We start from the raw sequence: 21,915 nt of genomic DNA, 5'->3' as shown, positions 1-21,915 counted from the left end.
TAATATTAACGCCATATGTAAAAATTGTCAAATAGTAATAGTAGCGACTGTAGCGCCATCTAGGCGACTACATTTCTCTTGGTGGTTCTGAGGTACGTTATTTTCTTAGACATAGAGTCTATATGGAGTTATATACGTATTTGGTATCAATACACCTTAGTTTCGTTGATAACAATTATTAATATTTTTTTCTTTAATAATGATATTTATGTAAGTATTTTATTTATTAACGTAGTGTGACCTTGTTTGTAATAATGTATTAGCTTTTTTGACAGGCGTGGGCATTGGGTGCGCGGCGTGCGTACTCCTTCTCCTAGCGGCGGCGGCTCTGCTGGTGTGGCGGCGGAGGAAAATGGCCGCCTCTCCTGTCAGGTAACTCAAGTTAATGTGTTCATAGAGACGTCTCTTAGTGGGCATCGATGTGTGACAGTCAGATCAAATGATGGTGTGGTGGCGGAGGAAAATGCCCGCCTCTCCTGTCAGGTAACTCAAGTTAACACGTTCACATAGAGATGTCTCTTAGTGGGCATCGCTGTGTGACAGTCAGATCACATGATGGTGTGGTGGCGGAGAAAATGGCCGCCTCTCCTGTCAGGTAACTCAAGTTAACACGTTCACATAGAGCTGTCTCTTAGTGGGCATCGATTGTGTGACAGTCAGATCACATGATGGTGTGGTGGCGGAGGAAAATGGCCGCCTCTCCTGTCAGGTAACTCAAGTTAACACGTTCACATAGAGCTGTCTCTTAGTGGGCATCGATTGTGTGACATTCAGATCACATGCTGGTGTGGGGGCGTCGGAAAATGGCCGCCTTTCCTGTCAGGTAACTCAAGTTAATGTGTTCACATAGAGCTGTCTCTTAGTGGGCATCGATGTGTGATAGTCAGATCACATGCTGGTGTGTCGGCGTCGGAAAATGGCCGCCTCTCCTGTCAGGGAATTCTAGTTAATGTGTTCACATAGAGATCTTTCTTAGTGGGCATCGATATGTGACAGTCAGATCACAGTACTGGTACTGTGATCTGACTGTCACATATCGATGCCCTGTGATGACGTAAAATAATGGCCGCATTGCCTGTCAAGGAACTGTCCCTGGAGTTATTTGTGCTGGCTCAAAGATGACCCTTGGTTCGAAACCACCTCTTCAATTAGCTAACTCCAGTCACAGTATAAGGATGACCCAGTAGTAAATCTCCCGCGATCGGTGTTTGGCTCTCTCGCACGCGCCGCGCGCGAGCTTGGCAGCGCCGCGTGGCGCGGCGTGTACTGGCGCGACCGCGATCGTCCGTTGCCACATGTACTCTCTGCATCTCGCTCGCGCAAAGCAATACTCAAGGACAAACCGCGCGGCGCTAAATTTGTTACAAGAATTATTTACTGAGTCGTCCTTATACTGTGCTCCAGTGGTTTTTCAAATATTTGATATCTTGTCTAAGAAAAAAATTGTACGATTATTTTCAATGATGCCGCCTTTATTTCAAAGTACTTATTTATGTTTATAATTTACTTACATTTGTGATAAATTGCTTGTACGCAGATCGCGGAGAAGGACCATGTCTCCTATTGAGGGACCTGAAGGAGAGAGCTCGGAAATGAAGGTACGTTATCCACTATCATCATTCAAAATTAAATCAAATCACAGCCACAAAAATAATATTTAATTTAACGTAGTTTATATTATTCGGTCCAAACCATTATTATATACTAGCTATTGCCAGCGGCTTCGCTCGCGTTAAACTCGAAAATTGCAGAATGCTCCGTACAAACTTCCACTCCCCATTTTAGGAAAGTAAGGGGGTTAGAAAGAGATAAAAAGTAGCCTATGTCACTCTCCATCCCTTCAACTATCTCCACTTAAAAAATCACGTCAATTCGTCGCTCCGTTTTGCCGTGAAAGACGGACAAACAAACAGAAACACACTTTCCCATTTATATTATTAGTATGGATCAAAGAGGATCGAGTAATAAAGAGTCACTGTCAAAGTAAAATGTGTAATCATAGTGCACTGCCATATCTCAACACGGGCTTAAAACTTTTGAACCTCAGTTTTGACAATTTGGCCCATATTCTTAGCTTGATATGTTTTAAAATGTCAAATATCCCGCCGAGCGTACCCTAAAGGTGTATCGCCATCTAGCTCACCGTACCTTTTTATGTATGGTTTTGGGATACGTTTTTAGGGTTCCGTAGTCAACTAGGAACCCTTATAGTTTCGCCATGTCTGTCTGTCCGTCCGTCCGTCCGTCCGTCCGTCCGTCCGCGGATAATCTCAGTAACCGTTAGCACTAGAAAGCTGAAATTTGGTACTAATATGTATATCAATCACTCCAACAAAGTGCAAAAATAAAAAATGGAAAAATATGTTTTATTAGGGTACCCCCCCTACATGTAAAGTGGGGGCTGATTTTTTTTTTCGTTCCAACCCCAACGTGTGATATATTGTTGGATAGGTATTTAAAAATGAATAAGGGTTTACTAAGATCGTTTTTTGATAATATTAATATTTTCGGAAATAATCGCTCCTAAAGGAAAAAAAAGTGCGTCCCCCCCCTCTAACTTTTGAACGCTATGTTTAAAAAATATGAAAAAAATCACAAAAGTAGAACTTTATAAAGACTTTCTAGGAAAATTGTTTTGAACTTGATAGGTTCAGTAGTTTTTGAGAAAAATGCGGAAAACTACGGAACCCTACACTGAGCGTGGCCCGACACGCTCTTGGCCGGTTTTTTTCTTAGACTTTATCTGTCTATACGAAGTTATATAGGTCTTTGGTATGGATATATCTATATTTATACCTATATTTTATTTCCAGAATATCGGAGGTCGTCTAGCGAACGGTGGCGCCGCGGGGGAACCGCTTCTCAACGGCCACGTTCACATCACAGAGAACCCCACGGTCAGTAAACAACCAACCAATATTCGACTAAAACTCCATATTATCCCTAAATAATGAAATAAAACTATGAAAACGGATTATATTGCGTATAATGAATTTAGTAGTAGGTAGTTGTAAACTCTTTATTGTACAATTAATAACAAAAGCACAGTAATTACAGTAAAGAACAGTACAAAGGTGAACTTATACCCTTTGAGGAATTTCTTCCAGGCTTTGAGTGAATGAGAGGATAAAAAGAGATGAGGGTAACAAAAGCAACATATACAGCAAGGTACAAGAAAGACAAATAATTAAATAAATACACACATCATTTATTTACAAATATTACATAAAAAAAGGAATGGAAAAATTACACTAAAAATGCAATTTATAATACATCCCGATGTTTCGAACTCTTTACAGCTTTCGTGGTCAACGGGTGACTCGAACCAAATAAAAAAATAATAAAAAAATAAATTCATTATACGCGATATACTTAATCCGTGTTTATATTTTTTTTCATGAGTAGGTAACTATCGCGCTAACCGAAGGATATATATAAAATACCACCCGAGTAACCAAAACTTTTCCCCTTATTCATAAACGTTGACTATATTCAAGTTATCATGGATAAAATGCGTTTTTACCCGATAAGGACAAAATACGTGTTTCCGAGCTAGTGAGGGGAAAAGCTCGTTTGTCCCTTTCCGACGTATTAGTGTGATAGAAAGGAACAAACGAACGTTGTCTGCTGATAACTTTAGAGTACGTTTATGAGTAAGGGGGTAAATATTTAAAAAATACGTTTTCCCTACAGTCGAAAACCCCAAACGGTAAGATGAAGAAGCCCCGATACGAGCCGTTCGACGTGTCGCGACACGATGCCGACACGACACTGGAGACCGTGCTCGAGCCCGACGCCTCCGCCTCCTACCTCCTCGACACCTCCAGGCGACCAGACTTCGACACCTCCAGATCCTCAAGAGATCTCTCAACTAACAACTCCTTTAATAAACTCCCCGACGATAACATGAACTCCGAAATCACTCGGAGCTCAGAATTCACACTAGACAACAGCAAAATCCAACCCACGCTTCAACCCAACGGTTGAGACCCCCCTCCGCCCCCACCCTCGAATTACACAGGGATAGGCGATCCCTCCGGCCTCCGAGCCGCAAGGCTGGAGACGTTAGGAAAGCGCGAGGATAGCTTGGCGTGTTTTGTTCCTAATAGACTTTATTTTTAACGACAAAGGCTGATTTTTGATAACGAGTACGAGTACAAAGTATAATTTATCGGTTGCAAGCGCGGAGCCATCCTCGCGCTCCGTACTGTAAATATAGCCCGTATTGGCGTGTATATATTTAAATCGGCCTGAGATTATTCGGAAACAGCGTCGAGACAATAATACGGCCGTGGCGCCCTCTATGTCTAGAAATACAGTGCCTCTGACACCGGACTTCTGTCTAATAGCCTATTTTCACCGTTAGTGCAACGTAATCGTACAAAATATAGACCAAAATGAAATCCAAACACCCACTGTAGTACCTAAATTCACGTGTACATAACGTTTAAAGTATTTATCGATGTTGAACGACGGTTTATTGTGTTTACTGAGTTTCATAGACAGTTTAGACAAAGCCTGAGAAGCTATAAGTTACCTTCACGATTTGCATTCCAATTCCATTGAGTATATTATATACCTACCTGTACGCCTCGGATTGTACCTTTTAAAAAATGCTGCTGCTTCCACTGACAGATATTAGGACAATGTCATACGGCAGAACACAGTAAGGGTATCATCATCATATTAGTCCTTCGTCGCCCACAGCTGACTTGCTGAGCATAGGTGTCTCTTCTAATATAAGTCAATAGCCGCCTTTACACAGTTTCTCCATCGTGCGCTCCCGGAGCGTATAGGATAGCGTGCGGTTAAGCCTGTGCGATTGCGTATTGTTAGTTTTTAAGGTTCACGTTATATCGCGCGTGATTGCGCGTCGAAGTTTTTAAAAACGGAAGGAGCGTGCGTGTAAAGGATAATCGTGCGCGATAGACCGCGTTACTATTGTTTATTGTTATTTATAGTATCAATTTATAAAGAGCAAGTAATTCAACCACTAATTCTTTATTCCACGAGCGTATGTCCGCTATCTTGCGCGCGCGAATGAACGTACGTGTAAAGACAACCTCAACCACGAGATTGCGCGCCCGCACTGGCAGACGTAATCGCGCGTTCTTTCCCTTCGCCTCCCGCCATCCCTACAAGCGCATTCTTTTACACGCGATTGCTGTATCACGCGCGATAGAGCGTGTGAGTAAAGGCGGCTAATAAGGTTTGCTACAGTCAAAGGTACCTATTTTTATGGCACTACTATTGGTCATACCTGTCTCTAGTAAAGTTCTAAGGGATGATAGTTAATTTAATGCTCATCTAGGTCAAAAAGAACACAATACGCAAAAACGACGGGGTGTTATAAGTTTGACGTGTCTGTCTGTGTGTGTGTGTGTGTGTGTGTCTGTCTGTCTGTTTGTCTGTCTGTCTGTCTGTGTGTGTGTCTGTCTGTGGCATCGTAGCTCCCGGAGGATGAACCGATTTCGATTAAGTTTTTTTTTGTTTGAAAGCTGAGTTAGTCGGGAGTGTTCTTAGCCATGTTTTATGAAAATCGGTCCACTATGTCGCGGTCGGGGGTTTTTTCAAAATTTTAATTTTGTGGTTAATGTTATAAAAGACCTATGCTGGCGGTATCTGTAAGATACTTGGCCCGGTCAACCCCGCTGAATATCAAGAAGTAGTTTGCTATTTACCACAATTACAGTGTCACTTGACAAAACTGTGCCTATTTCTGTGTTGGTAAGACAAGGCAATGAACAGCGAAATGTCACTGTCGGGCGACAAATGTCACAGGTGTGAAATAGGCCACTGGACATTTGATTTTTTTTTTTTTTAGTATGAATAGGTAGACGTTTGACCACGATCACACCTGATGGTAAGTGATGATGCGGTCTACGGTGGAGCACGCTTACCTATGAGATACCTATATCTGTCAGTCGAAGCTTAGGAGCGCATCTGTTCAAACGCACATATAAGTATAATCATGTTAAACATTATGTTGTCTTTTCGTTACATGCGACGGAATTAGAGTATTTTGAATTTGGTAGAACAAGCCCACATTTCATTCAAAGAAAACTATACAGAATGTACAACTAGGGAACAAATCAAATTATGCGTGCGCGGGCGTGTAGTCTAGTGGTAAAGACGTTAGCCGCGTAAGCTGAAGACCCGGGTTCGATTCCCGGCTCGGCCACCAGTGGGCCTTGCCGTTTTTTCTTTCGTGTATGATATCTATTTCAATTTATAATTTATACCTACAGAATATGTTATTAGGGTTTTTTGAACAGATTACTGAACAAGTTTGCGCACTATGTGCAGTAGTTACCTACTTAACTTTAAAATTAACATAATATATGTACAATTCCCATAAATCTCTTAGTTTATTTTTTAGTACATTTTTCAATACAGATGGTGTTTTTTACGCACTAGTGCGAAAAGTGGTTCATTATTTGTCTGGTCGAAACATCGGAGGGTCATCTCATCTGTACTGAAAAAACGTCGTTCAAAACTCTTATTGGTTCATTATTTGTGCGAAAAGGAAATTCATAACTCGTGTCGATTTCAAACACTCCCTTCGGTCGTGTTTTAATTTATCGCCACTCGTTTCGAACTTCCTTTCTTACGCACTTGTATAGTAATGTACTATTATATCATCGCATGTAACGAAAAGATTTGTTACTTTACACTTTTTCAACAAAAAGTTATTCAAATTAGGATACTTAAAAACCTAAGAGAAAACAAGTAGATAGTATAAAAATAATTTGTAAACAAAATATATAAATAATAATAATTTATTACAACGAACTAACTGATATGAAATGGTATTAAATTCTAGTAAACACGTTATTGAGATATATTCAAAGTTAGATGCACGATCGCTGTTTTCCCCAAGTTTGCGGTTATTTAAGTTAAATCTGTTAAAATTAAAATATTTTGGGTATTCAGAAATATTCTTTTACCGACTTTACGAACATAGAAAAATATATGTATTACCCGATGATCATTTCACAAATATTACAGACTTAAAACACACTAAACATTTGCAACGCATAATAGTTATTTGTTATACAAGGGGGCAAAGTTGTATTTTAACGCCGAGTGTGAATTGAAAAACGAGCAAGTGAAAGGATTTTGGGTTGAACCACGAGCGAAGCGAGTGGTTTATTTAGAATCCTGAACTGAGCAAGTTTTGTTCACACGAGTAAAATTCATTTGCACCCGATGTAACACAAAACTTTTCTCCTCACTATAGCGAGGAAACTACAACGCAAAAAATGCGTTTATCACTGCTTCCAGTAGTTCTCACAGGTGGTAAACCATCTTAATTACTAGATTCACCTACTTTTATCAATTTTAAAGCAGTTAATTTTTAATTTTTTCAAGGTCAAATTACTTTACGCCATTATTGTGGATAAAATGCGTTTTGTACCCGCTGGTATTAAAGGACAAAACACGTGTTTCCGAGCTAGTGAGGGGAAAACGTATTAATACAATATAATATATTGACGACCGGTCTGGCTCAGTCGGTAGTGACCCTGCCTGCTGAGCGGCGGTCCTGGGTTCGAATCCCGGTAAGGGCATTTATTTGTGTGATGAGCACAGATATTTGTTCCCGAGTCATGGATGTTTTCTATATATATAAGTATGTATTTATCGATTTGAGCTTTGCTTAGTTTGGGGCTAAGTTGATCTGTGTAAGATGTCCCCAATATTTATTATTTATTTATTTATTAATATAATGCACACTCCCAACTTATACCTGGCAAGTTAGCAACGTCTCAGCGACACCACTGGTGTTGCTGGTATCGTGCTGGCATGAGTAGGCTTACTATCGTGAAACTGAATTATCTGCTTGTTTGCCTCCTTTCAATAATTTAAGCTCTGGTCCCACCAAAACCAAGTACACGATGATCTATCGGCCATATAAACGAACAATAGATACTCGTAGTCACTCTTCGTGTAAATAAAAAGACAGGCGATGATATCGCGAGCGAGTTATAGTTTGTCGCCGAGCAATGATATAACTCGCTCGCTAGCATTTTTTTTTTCGCCACTTTTATGAAATGCGATATTTAAAAAAAAATGCTATTTCTACCTGCAAGAGATTCTTAGTGAGAACCTGAGTACGCAGGCAAGCCAGAACAGAGCACTGGCGCAGAAATACAAGGAGACCCGACCCCAGATGAACTGGCAAGAGGGACAGGCAAAGAAGAAGAAGATGCTATTTCTACTCAGAATCACTAGCTTTTTCGATCCTAGTAGTTAAAAAAATTGTCCCATACAATTTTTTTCTTATTTTGTTACCATTTTCCGTATATGTTGTGTGGGGTAACGAAAGAGGAAAGTAACAAAATTGTATGGAAATTCTGGGACACTTTTTGTCTCCCAGTGAAATTGAAAGTACTCGTGATTCTGAGTACAAATGACCTAAAATTCCCTAAAAAAAAAAAAAAATGCTCTCTCTCTCTCTTTTATTTATACGGTAGCGACTATCCTATGTTCGTTTAAATCGCCGATAGCTCATGGATTACTCGCTTTTGGTGAGTTCTGTGCCTTATTTTTTTTTTTATAAAAACTTGATTTCGTCGATTATGCATAAAAATATTTCTGAGCACCTGCCTGTCTTGACGACCTCGAAGTTCGTTGTTTATTCCATATCACAATTATATCTACCTCATTTTCTTCGTTATAAGGTTCTTTTAAAATTAAAATACGTAATGTTAAATTAAGTTTTCTGTAATTACCCATCGACCGAAAGGTATTTACTGGTTAGCTAGTGTATTTATTTATTAATATTATAGGATGTTTGTTAATGATTTTTCTAACATGCCATTTTTACTTCACAATAAATGATTTAATGTTCGCTTGGAACCCATAAATAATCTACAAGTTTGGCTTATGAGATTTTTTGCACTTAATTATTAAAAATACTTTGGCGGTCTATTAAAAATATACATATATGTTTCTTGTATTAAGTGGTTTTGGTACGAAATTTATTATTAAACGCCTATTGAGTTTGCTTTTCTACTTATATTCAAGTTTATTATAAGAATAATTAATTAAATAGGTTTGTGGTTATTGATTAATGTTGCATATTACACAACATGTCAATACTATGGCTTAGTGGTTTAATAAAAGCACCTAGGTACAATTTATATTAACTGTAAAAAAAATAGGCTGTTTGTGTTTTTTAGAGTATAATTTATTTAATAACAAACGACAAACGACTTTGGATACAAAGCGGTACAAATAAACAGATGAAGACATTGAAAAGTAGTATTATTATAAAAGCACCGCCTCCTCTTCTTTCGTCATTGCTACATAGTGTAGTAAAATATTCAGCAATAATGTGATATACAAATACACTGACTTTTAAAAACACAAACAGCTATGTAAATATATTTAAAATAAAGTATAAAACTCAGTTAAAATTTAAAAAAAACGCCGACTATGTACCTGAAATTTCAATTACTCTAAGTTAACTAGGCTTAGGCGTAGTGTTAGGTCTTTTAAAAATCTAGAATTTTATCTTCGACGCTAGGTTTTTTAACAGGGTCTAAATTTAGATTCTGGATAAGGCTCGACGGGTTAAGCTGGGATTTTTGAAATAGTATTGATTTTGCGTGCGAGAATTTTGCTGTTGTCTATTACACGTTTAACATTTTACTTCTGAAATAAGACCACCGTGTACAAATGCCTGTAATGTGGCGCAATGTATTGACATTTATAATAGAAATCATGGATATCTAATGTTCGCAGGACGCCTGATTGGGCTACGTAATGCTACTTTTTTGGATGTGTATTATTAACCAACAATGCAAAAAAAATACCTTAAACTTATTTTTATTTGTCTCAGTAACTATCAAACTAGCGTTAAATACGTAGAAATATAAATGCTTTCAAACAGTTGAAGCTCTTTACCTTATTTTACGAAATAATTTGTAAAATAGATTTATAGTGATACGTTTAAATATTTTGTAGCTAATGTAGCTATACGCAAGTTCACTCGAGGTTGTGTTACATATTTATTTCTGACCATTTTTTTGTTTTTTTATTTATATTTATAAACTTATCACTGTTAAGTTTTTATTTGTATTATTATCACCCAGGAACCAAAATGAATTTCTTATTGTATTACGGATACCTGAGTACTGTACAACGTTTTTAGTATTTCCATAGTTTAAGATATTATACCTACTTTTTACATTTTCATTTATTGTATACAACTAAGAATAGTACTTGAAATAGATTTATAATCAAAAGCAAAATATTATCAAGACAGTAGTTTTACTAATTTTCACACAACATATAGTTTATGTATTTATTTCAATTGAGTTATTTTATTTAAATAGGGTCATACACTTTTCTCATATTTGAGAATGTTTTTGTAATTTTACTTATAATAGAACTGTTGGAAAATTAATCACACACTTCATCATCATCAAAATAACATAATATAATGAAATCATCGAAATAGACAGACCGAAAACTAATTGCATTTTTGGGAATATTTTTATCCAAATTAAGAACGGAAAATCGATCGATCATTGAGAGTTGTAAGTAAATATAAATGACATAAAAATTACCAAATTTAAGAAAAGTGTATACAATTTGTACAAACAAATTTTAATGAGATGGCTAATGGAGAAATATAAAGCTGTATTAACTTACTCTGTCTTGTATAAATTTCTAGTTTACTTTTATTACCAGTAGCTTAGTTGTTTAGGGTATTTATGTAATGTCTGTAATAGCAAATAGTAGGCTCATCGGGTTACTATATTGACGAGTATACTTTCATGGGTATGAAGTTCATGTAGGTAACAAACATACATTGTATCGTAGGAACAACGCTTTGATAATACTTCCTTTTTAGGGTTCCGTAGCCAAAATGGCAAAAACGGAACCCTTATAGTTTCGTCATGTCCGTCTGTCCGTCTGTCCGTCTGTCCGTCTGTCCGTCTGTCACAGCCGATTTACTCGGAAACTATAAGTACTACAGTGATGAAATTTGATGGGAATATGTGTTGTATGAACCGCTACAAAATTATGACACTAAATAGTAAAAAAAAGAATTGGGGGTGGGGCCCCCCATACATGTAACTGAGGGATGAAAATTTTTTTTTCGATGTACATACCCGTGTGGGGTATCAATGGAAAGGTCTTTTAAAATGATATAAAGTTTTCTAAAAAACATTTTTCTTAAAGTGAACGGTTTTTGAGATATCAGCTCTCAAAGTCGTAAAAAGTATGTCCCCCCCCCTCTATTTTTATAACTACGGGGTATAAAATTCTAAAAAAAATAGAGGTGATGCATGCTAATTAACTCTTTCAACGATTTTTGGTTTGATCAAAGTATCTCTTATAGTTTTTGAGATAGGTTGATTTAACTGTAATTTTGGTTAAGTTATTGGTTTATTATATTTGCTGCTACGGAACCCTTTGTGCGCGAGCCCGACTCGCACTTGGCCGGTTTTTTATATATTATGTGTGTGTGCAACATTTGGTCTAAGTATCTTAAAACTGTAACTAAATTGTCTTAAGTAATGCTGATTAATTGATTATATCAAAGTCATCCATTTGACACAGTTTATTTGGCATTGTAACCAAACCGTGAAAGTATACTAAAAATAAATATTTCATGTAAACAATATTAGGTTTCATCCTTTTTAGAAAACTTAAATCAGTCATTGCTTTTAAATTTCTAAAACTGATTATTTTATGGCTTGTCCGTCCTTTGGAAAATAATATAAAATTAAGCCTGAATTGTGCCTCTGATGATTCTGCATATTGTTTCGCATATTTTTTTAACAATGTTTTTACACTTTTAAACAATTTTTAACCACCACAACTAAAACGGGTATTTATTTTACAGACCATTCCAGGTGTACTACCATTTCATTTGTTAAAAGTAGGTTGAGATCGGTAGATGGCGTTGTTCACATTTATTAGAAATTGGAATATTTTAGAGTTTACAACAAATATAAAACAATTTCGTAAAGGTTCAATTAAATTGTTATCTTTATTTTTAGTTACTTACTTTTCTAAAGTCACTCTGTATGTAAATAAAAATGATACAAATATATATCTATCGATCAAGGCCCATTATAAGTGCTCTTTTTTATGCTACATTCCATTTTCTGCAATAGTTCCACCATCCATATTTTACTGTAAATACAATAATTAATTATTTTGTTATGCGTTTATGTTTGCCTTCATATATTTTAAGTAACCGCAGAGCAATATTGTAGATACTAAAGTATCTTGCACGTACAATTAGGTTAGAATGAATTTTGATGTTATCAATATGTTCTGGATTTAAGGCACAACTATTTTGGTTACGGCTTGGCATTATTATAAAAAAACGTTTTTTTTTTCATTAATCAATCCATAAAGCTAAAGACATGCCTGCCTCATTTATACGTAGACTTGGCAGTGACAAAACTTGGCTGCGCTATATTTCAGCCATTTCATTTCTATTCCGTTACAATTTTTATAGACTTTGTTCGACGGTAACGGAATGGAAGGAACGAAAAATAGACAAACCTTAGAGACCTAATAAAATTATTTTGTATTAGGATTATGAGAGCTCTTTACGTATGCGTAATCCAGATAAATTCCGAAATCTTATTTATTCTTTTTGTTGTTTTTTTTCAAATTAAGGAAAGATAACTGATAATAAGATGGTGCACACTTAGCGTAGCCAGAATCTAGACCTTCAGTGGTCTTTAACGAATCTATTTTTTCCCAGTCGTAACCACGTAAAATGTTAACGTAAAGAATTTAGGCGATATTTTGGCACGACGCATCGAACACGACCCGTGTTTTGGTGACATGTACTTAGATTGCGTCCACTATATGGTAACTTTAGGCGCGGAACCTGTACGGCGTTTTGGAAATATTTGAACTGTAATTCGTATTTTCTTTGTTTTATTTGGCTTGGAAATGGAGAGTAGTTGATGGTTTTGCAAGTTTATTATTGATATGACTATTTGTAAATATTATACTTAATTTTATCCGTTAAGTTCTAACGTAATGTTTAAGTTTTAATTGAAAACTATTTTCAAGTTACCGTATTTTATTTTATCTTCAGTTGTGAAATACCATTACAAAGAACCATTACTGTTTCTAATATTGATCAACAATAAATTCTTGCAACACCTTCAACCTGGCAGGCAATCATGGTCGCGCGATAAACGATAAAACAGCAGGCCGTCCCTATCGCACTATTTGTAAGTGCGATAGGGATGGCCAGATGTTTTATCATTTATCGCGCGACCATACTTGCCTGCCTGGAGTAATTAATATAAATTGTTGTGTAACTTAAGAAATAATTATAAAATATAACGAAGTGGCGGCTCAACTGTAAGTGTAGGTCCCTCGCTTGTAAAGTGCATTTTATTTTGAAATTTTATTCAGAAGTTACCCCTTGATATTAATTACTAATAAAGTAGTCGCAAACGTTACAACCGATCATTACAGTACCACTTTATTTAACCACTTTGAAATCGTTTATAACGTAAAATAAAATTATATAATGATAAACGGTACCTACTAATTAAATATTTTTGTTAAATAACGTAATATTAAGCTTGTTTCCAGAACCAGGACTGTTGAACTAGTAAACGTTTAAAGTAACGAAAATGTTATATTATATGGCATTGATGTTATAAGTAATGTGTTGCAATATTCATCTCGAACTAAAGTAAGGGAAATGTGTTAGGGGCTCTGGGAATCTAAAGTGAATTAACTAAAACTGCCATTTTTTTTTTAAAACTGCTGCGTGTATAACTGACTAAATTATATCGTACAGTGTACCTGAATTAAGAAAAAGTTAATCACAAAAAATCGATTAACTTTTTTTAACAGCTTACTTTCACGAAAACGTGTGATTTTGTATTGTGATGTTATCGAAGGTTAGATTTGACAAATAATATATGCGTGACGTCATAAACGTCACTATTGGATGGGTACACTGTTTTCTGAAAACTGCCTTACAAATGTATAGTTACATGTCTCATATAATTGTATGCATATATTTCTGTGTTCATTTCTTGAATTCAATCTCAAATCAGCATTAAATCGTCAGATTTTTTTTCAAACAAGATCTGTAAGACAGTGTCCGCTTATATACTTTGAACTAAGTTACTTCTTGAAGACCAAGCGAGACACGTAATGCATGTAGATCCCCACGTCCCCACAATACAAAAGTTAGTATTGTAAATTAAAATTATAATCTACCTCAACCAAATTACCCTTTAATGTTGATTGTAAGTGTTCTTTTGAGTCTTATTACTAATAAATTGTAGTGTTTTTCACATGGCTCGTTTCATCAATGATATTATTTCCTACATTTTGATAAGGTAACTATTGTTACCAAATTATTGAATGGTTGATGGAGTGTTACAGCGTATTGTCATGATTGAAGCGAAATTAAATTTTAAATAAATAACTGTCACTTTTTATTTTTACCCACCTTCTTAGTCCTAAACAGTGTGGTTACTATGAGTTTTACTTTACTCGCTAGCATAAAAGTCACGGAAAACTACGGGTACGTAGCACAATATCGAAAATCAAATGTCCGAAGTACGAAATTCCGAAAGACATGATATCGAAAATCAAAATTGCCAATGTACGAAATTCCTTCCGATGCATGTCCTATGATTAATAGGCCTATTTTTAGAAAGCCGAAAGGACAATACTGCTAATGTACGGAATTACTATCGACATTTTTTCTTCGTTTAGTTGACCTAAGTTTAAAATTTATTGATTACGAAATTTCGAAAGATGATTGGCGTATGTCTAATTAATTTTAAATAATTACAAGCAGAAAATGAAACAAAAGACTTATAATAAATAGTTTATTGTAAATTAAATATTAACAGGGCAAGTACACGATTCATCCAAGGGTCACCAACTCACCAGGTCACCACGCTTTATGCCCTTTATTATACGGTTCAGTTTTAACAGTTATAGCTTACAATTTGTTTTGATACGACCTACTAACTGGCGATCTGTCTTCATGACGCATGAACCTAATTTTCAAGGTCATATGAGATCAAAATGATCGTGACTGGTTGTATGGAGTAAGTACTGCAGTTTGGACATGGGCCCAGTCAAAATGATAATCGTATACTGTTCAGTGTTTATTGGGTAGGTGTACGAGCAAGCTTTGCCGGCAGAGCCGCGAAACTGCCCCTTCGTCCCGGTCCTTGCGGCGCAGGCGGGCCGCTAGTCGCGCCAGGCTGAAGCGGGAGCGAGTGCGTCTTTCACCGCGACCTCCTGGGAATAACAAATAAAAACGTATAAATTGAAATAGATATCATCCACGAAAGAAATAAGGACAAGGCCCACTGGTGGCCGAGCCGGGAATCGAACCCGGGTCTTCAGCTTACGCGGCTAACGTCTTTACCACTAGACCACCCGCCCGCCGTGGTACCCGACAAGCACTAATTGCTCGCCCTTAGAGTTGGTCAAAAGGCGCTTAGCCTTATCAGAGATAACATACACTAGAGATATTTCTCGGGTACCACGGCGGGCGGGTGGTGAAAATCAAAAAAAGTTCAATAAAATAATTAGATTTGTTCCCTAGTTGAAATAAAAACTTTTCAAGTTCTATAGTTATAGGTTCATCCTCCTTGCGTTATCCCGGCATTTTGCCACGGCTCATGGGAGCCTGGGGTCCGCTTTGACAACTAATCCCCAGATTTGGCGTAGGCACTAGTTTTTACGAAAGCGACTGCCATCTGACCTTCCAACCTGAAGGGTAACTAGGCCTTATTGGAATTAGTCCGGTTTCCTCACGATGTTTTCCTTCACCGAAAAGCGACTGGCAAATATCAAATGACATTTCGCACATAAGTTCCGAAAAACTCATTGGTACGAGCCGCGGTTCGAACCCGCGACCTTCGGATCGAAACTCGCACGCTCTTACACCGCTAGGCCACCAGCGCTTCTTCAAGTTATAGGTTAATTATTTTAATTAATCAAGACATCGATAAGAGATGGATCATCAATATCTCAAAGATTAATTATTCGTATTCGCCTCATCAGCCGACTTATATGACTGGACTTCCTTGGACTGGAATTTCTTTCGTAACTAATATAACGGTATTTACAACAATATATCATTGACGTTGAAGTTTGAAAACGGAACTCAACTAAAAACGACGTTGAAAGACGTTCTTATTTTGGGTGCAATGAGTATGAAACATAAAGGTACACCCAAAATAAAGACGTCGTTTGAACTAGCCTCATCAAAAATTCAAAACTGACTTTCTTGGCGTTCAAACTTGTGTGTGAAACCTCTAGGCCTCTTACCTTCAGCCGTTGCCAGGACTCAGGGTACACGTTGACACTGCGGCCTGGCAGGACTCCTGCGGCCCTGAGGACTGAGACTCTGTCACGTCACTCTAACAGCAGTAACTTGTATAAACATTTGCCTTCTGCGACCCGTTGCCATGACTCAGGGTCCACGTTGACCATGCCAGTTGAAGCACTGTGGCCTAGCACGGACTACTGCGGCCCTGAAGATTGTGCCTCTGTGACGTCACTCTAACAGCAGTAACTTGTATAAACATTTACCTTCTGCGACCCGTTGCCAGGACTTAGGGTCCACGTTGACCATGCCAATTGAAGCACTGCGGCCTAGCACGGACTTCTGCGGCCCTGAGGACTGAGACTCTGTCACGTCACTCTAACAGCACTAACTTGTATAAACATTTACCTTCTGCGACCCGTTGCCATGACTCAGGGTCCACGTTGACCATGCCAGTTGAGGCACTGCGGCCTAGCACAGACTCCTGCGGACCCGAGGACTGCGACTCTGTGACGTCACTCTCACAGCTGATGCGGCTGGATCTGCGAAATGACATTCGGTCCATTTTTTTAAAAGTTGTCCACCACAATTTTTCTTGGATTTGGAAAATGTTATGTGGTTTGCACTCATAATTGCGAGCTCTTTCAATCCTAACAGTAGAAAAATCACCTAATCTCATCTGTGTCCCCACTCGATTTCCAAAAGTGGATTCTTTGGGGGCGCAGGAGCCTGAAGAAGCTCCGTTACTGCTTCCGAGTTGCGACAGCCCGAAAGCTCCCCCAGCATTCCATGTGCCCAGACTGATCGCTGTCATGTAGCAGAAGACCTTAAAAATGCTACAAGTGTCACCACAACACAGAATAGTATGATACGATCAAAATCCATCGAATCTTTACTACAGACCCAGGACTACATACAAGATACGTTTGAATATGACAACGAGGAGCTTTCACGAAGTGTCGACTTGACCAGTGAATCTAGTATTATCATAGAACTGAGGTGTGAAATAGAAAGACTGAGAGTTGAATTAGCAACCGCAGACCAAGAAATACAAAATGTGATACTCGAAAAGAATGAGCTTACACGTCATTCAAACAAGCTCGCGCAGGAGTTAAGTGCGCTTAAAAATCTTTGTAGGACCCCACCACCCTCAAACAAAGGTATTCGTAAGACCCGAGCTTCAGTGGCGAGTCCTATTAAAACCATGGATCCTACCAGCCCCTCTACGAGTCACTCCTTTAAACTTTTAAAGATGGAGCGTACGATAACAACTCTACAAGAGGAATTATCTCACTCGAAGAAAGAAATAATCGACTTAAACCTAATTATCAAGAGCCTTGAACAAAAACTGCGGTTTGTTTCACCACCCGTGAAATTGAATCAACAATTTCAGCGTGTTGCCCAGTCAATAAACTGTAATAATCATCTTAACAAATTATGTGTGATTTCTAGTAGTACAAGATATCACCTACTGCGTAATATGAAATCAAGTAGTTTCTACTCACAGTTCGATTGGTGTCATTTCATCACACCAAATGTGGGAATGGATGTGCTGTTAAGAGACATCGAAGCAAAGCTCAGCAAGTTCACCAAACAAGACTATTGCATAATTATGATCGGTGAAACTGATTTCTATACAACTCAAGACTTCAATGCATTAGTTAACATAATAAATAAAAAGTTAACACCCATCTCCCATACCAACATTATTTTGGCTCTACCAACGTATATTTGCGGTGCGCCGTTATATAACTCCAGGATAGATTCATTTAAACATGTATTAGTGCAAGATGTTGAAAAACATAACTACGGTTTTATCTACAACTCTAACCAGAATCTATCAATTGAAAAGTTTTCCTCTCTGAGTGGGAAAATTATCAACTCTGGAATACAAACTGTGCTTCACGGACTTGCTGAACTCATTTTAAGTCTACAGACACCTGAATGCTCTGACTGCCCTATATCTACGAGTACAACCACAGATGCTGAAAGGCCTGAAAGTGATGAAATAAAAAATAACTATGAAAATTCCACCTTAAAAACTCAGAATGATCATAATGGCGTTTTTTTCGCACAGATACATATACGTGCTACACCAAAACATAGCTGGGCTATTGAACAAAGCCGATGTCTTGGCCGTCTACCTGGAAGACCTAGCAACGAACGGGAAGGCCATTGATGTTATATGCATTACTGAACACTTCATGCTAGATGGCCTTGAGAGTATGTTAACTATACCCAATTTCAAACTCGGTGCTTGTTTCTCAAGGGACAGTCGAAGAGGCGGAGCGTGTATATTAGTTAGATCGAATTTAGAATATGTAGAACTAAGTCATGTCAAAAGCTTTTCTGTTAAATGTGCTATCGAATGCTGTGCCGTTGAATTGGTATGTCACCGGATAATTATTATTTGCCTGTACAGAACGCCCAGCTCTAATATGAATTTGTTTTTTGATAAAATTGAGGCTTTACTTTCAAGTGTTTGTGATAATACTAAAAAACGAATAATAGTGTGTGGGGATTTCAATATTAATATTTTAAATAGAAACAACAATGCTCTTCAATTTGAATACTTGCTTCTTAACCATGACCTGCACTTAGAGATTAAGGAATCAACCAGAATGATTACTAATACCTGCCTTGACAATTTTGCTCATAACATAAAAGGATGCAAAGGGGAAGTCGTGGATCTGAGTTTATCTGATCACACTGCTCAAATTTTAAAATGTCCAGTTAAAAAGAGCTGTATCCTTAAATATTGGAAAATTAAGAGGCGTGACATGAGCACAGAAAACTTATTGAAATTCGAAGAATGTTTAAATTGCCTGTCGTTTACGGATGTATTTAGTAGCACTGACCCGAACTTAGCATACAATACTTTTTTAGATGTTTTTCAATTATTTTATGATTTGTGTTTCCCATATAAAACTATTAAAATAAAAATATTGAAAAAACCAAAATGGATTTCTAAAGGAATTAAGTTGTGCAGTAAAAAAAGAAGGGCTCTTCTCTGGAAATACAGAACCCAACCCAGCACAACAAACAAAAATATTTTCAAAACATATAGTGCTAAATTCAAGAAAATTATTAACCTTACTCAACGATCTCAAAATACTAATTTTATAAATAATGCTACTAATAAATCTAAAGCGACATGGCAAGTCATTAAGAATACCTCTGAGAATATGCCTAAAGAACCAATTTTGAAACTTATACGGAATGGAGTAACTATAACAAATCCATCAGATATGGCGAATGAATTCAACAATTTCTTCATCGACGAAATTAAGGGTAACGATAACGCAATGGCTGAACCTCACAATGTTACAACGAACTTATCGGGATCCTTGTATATGAGGCCGACTGTTCCTTGTGACATCGCGGGGATCATAAACAATCTTAAAAATAAGCACAGTGTCGGTCACGATGGGATTTGTACCAAAGCAATTAAACAAGTATCACATATTATAGCATATCCAATTAGTCATATAATGAACTTGTGTATCTCTAGTGGTGTTTATCCTGATCAATTAAAACCTGTGATTGTGAAACCTCTGTTTAAAAAAGGAGACAAGTACAACATATGTAACTATAGACCAATTGCCCTAGCCTCGGTGTTTTCAAAGATATTTGAGAAAGTTATATACGAAGCCTTATATAACTATCTGGAAAAGTTTAATCTGCTAGCTACTGAACAAAAGGGTTTCCGCAAAAATAAAACTATTAATATGGCTATATACGATCTTGTGAACCCTGTAATCTCGAAAATGGACAAAAGACAAAACATATGTGCCATTTTTATGGATTTAAGTAAAGCGTTTGACTATGTGGATCATACGATACTTCTAAAAAAGATAAATTCTTATGGTATCCGCGGAAATGTTTTGGATCTTTTAAAATCATACTTATGTCACAGAGAACAGATTACGGAACTTACTCAGATATGTTTGAATACTAAAGAGGAAAGGACCTACAGATCAGATGTGCGTATACTGAGATATGGTGTGCCACAGGGTAGCGTATTAGGGCCTCTGCTATTTTTACTCTACATCAACGATCTCCCTAAACATGTCAAGTATCCAATGGTTTTATTTGCAGACGACAGTACAGTCATAATTGAATGTAAAGATATTAATAATTATGAATTCGAAATTAATGATACCATGAATAGTATAATAGAATGGCTTAATGTTAATCATCTTAAAATAAATGTTAATAAAACAAAAATAATGCACTTTCGACAAAAAACGCCTATGTTGCCAATAAATTGTAACTATCAAGGATATACTTTTGAACCAGTTGATGAGACAAAATTTCTGGGAGTAATTATTGACAGCAAGTTGTGTTGGAAACCACATACAGAGGAAGTTTGTAGAAAACTTAGTAAATATGCATACTCGCTGTATAGACTATCAAAGATAGTAGCCATTGAAGCAGTAATTGCCGCGTATCATGGCTATGTTGGGTCAACTCTTCGATATGGGCTAATATATTGGGGGAATTCGACCAACAGGGAGATCGTGTTCAAGGCACAAAAGCGATGCATAAGATCTATGTTTGGACTGCATCAATTAGATAGCTGTGTTCCATATTTCAAGGAGCGTAACATTTTGACTCTTCCATGCCTCTTTATATTTGAAACCGCTGTATTTGTCAAAACAAACCTTCATCTATTTAAACAAGTGTCACAAATATTTAACAGAGACACCTACCGAGCTCACAACCTTTGTACAGTATTTGCTCGTACTGCATTAATGCGGAAAAGCGTGTTTTGTCTGGCAAACAAAATTTATAACAAAATTCCTATTGCTATAAGAATGAAGCCGTTGCACTTGTTTAAAAATGACCTAAACAAATTATTGACATCTAAGTGCTATTATTCCATACCTGAATTTCTTGTTGACGCTTTAAATTAGATTGTAATTATAGTGTATATAATATGTATGTATGTGTGTGCATGACTTATTGACATAAGAAAATATATGTATGTATTGTGCTTAATTATTATTATTATGTATTTATTAACAAAATTTTATTTGATATTTTATTTATTCTAAATATTCATAATAATGTGTTTGATTCAATGAACTTGTAGTATCAATTTTTAATTTAATTTGGATTTTAATGTAATAATTTTTAATGTATTTCAACCATTTTCTTGTTAGTTGTTTGTCTTTTTTTAATGTTTGCATGTTAATGTATAGAAATTTAATGTAATTGGTATGTGTATACCCAATTTCAAAATTGTACTTTGTATGCCTATCGGCGAAGCATAGCGCTCTGACAGAATTTTGTACCAACATTGTTACCTATGTTTACAAACAAATAAATCGTTTAAATCGTTTAAATCGTTTAAACCATTATTCCATACATTTTGTATGGCGGGCGGTAACGGAATGGAAGTTTTGAAAACTGTATGGAAATCTTGGGATATTTTTTTTTCTCCTATCAGGATCGAAAGACCTCCCGATTCTGAGTATGAATCGCGTAAAAAATACCCATGTCACAAAAAAGTAGGGTGGACAACTTTAAATAAAAACCGGCCAAGAGCGTGTCGGGCCACGCTTAGTGTAGGGTTCCGTAGTTTTCCCTATTTTTCTCAAAAACTACTG

The 21,915-nt window shown here is 36.9% G+C and overlaps 2 protein-coding genes across 3 annotated transcripts in view; one reads left to right on the top strand and one right to left on the bottom strand.

Annotated features, from left to right (window-relative positions):
- LOC125234762 (protogenin B-like) overlaps positions 1-4,437 on the top strand; it is a 39,199-nt gene extending 34,762 nt beyond the window's left edge. The window contains 4 exon segments of the mRNA XM_048141152.1: positions 276-372; positions 1,538-1,598; positions 2,814-2,897; positions 3,694-4,437. Of these exon segments, the coding sequence (XP_047997109.1) occupies positions 276-372; positions 1,538-1,598; positions 2,814-2,897; positions 3,694-3,987 (536 nt within the window). The 3' untranslated portion in view covers positions 3,988-4,437.
- Positions 4,438-14,872: 10,435 nt separating this feature from the next.
- Positions 14,873-21,915, bottom strand: part of LOC125236796 (nucleolar and coiled-body phosphoprotein 1) — an 88,052-nt gene continuing 81,009 nt past the window's right edge. For both annotated transcript variants that reach the window (XM_048143726.1, XM_048143732.1), the window contains exons 7-8: positions 16,712-16,845; positions 14,873-15,267 (exon numbers count right to left, since the gene is read on the bottom strand). In XM_048143726.1, the coding sequence (XP_047999683.1) occupies positions 15,125-15,267; positions 16,712-16,845 (277 nt within the window). In that variant the 3' untranslated portion in view covers positions 14,873-15,124. The remainder of the gene's footprint in view (positions 15,268-16,711; positions 16,846-21,915) is intronic.

This window comes from Leguminivora glycinivorella, chromosome 2, assembly GCF_023078275.1.
Source record: "Leguminivora glycinivorella isolate SPB_JAAS2020 chromosome 2, LegGlyc_1.1, whole genome shotgun sequence".
Taxonomy (NCBI): Eukaryota; Metazoa; Arthropoda; class Insecta; order Lepidoptera; family Tortricidae; genus Leguminivora; species Leguminivora glycinivorella.
This window is presented reverse-complemented; position numbering and strand designations above follow the sequence as displayed.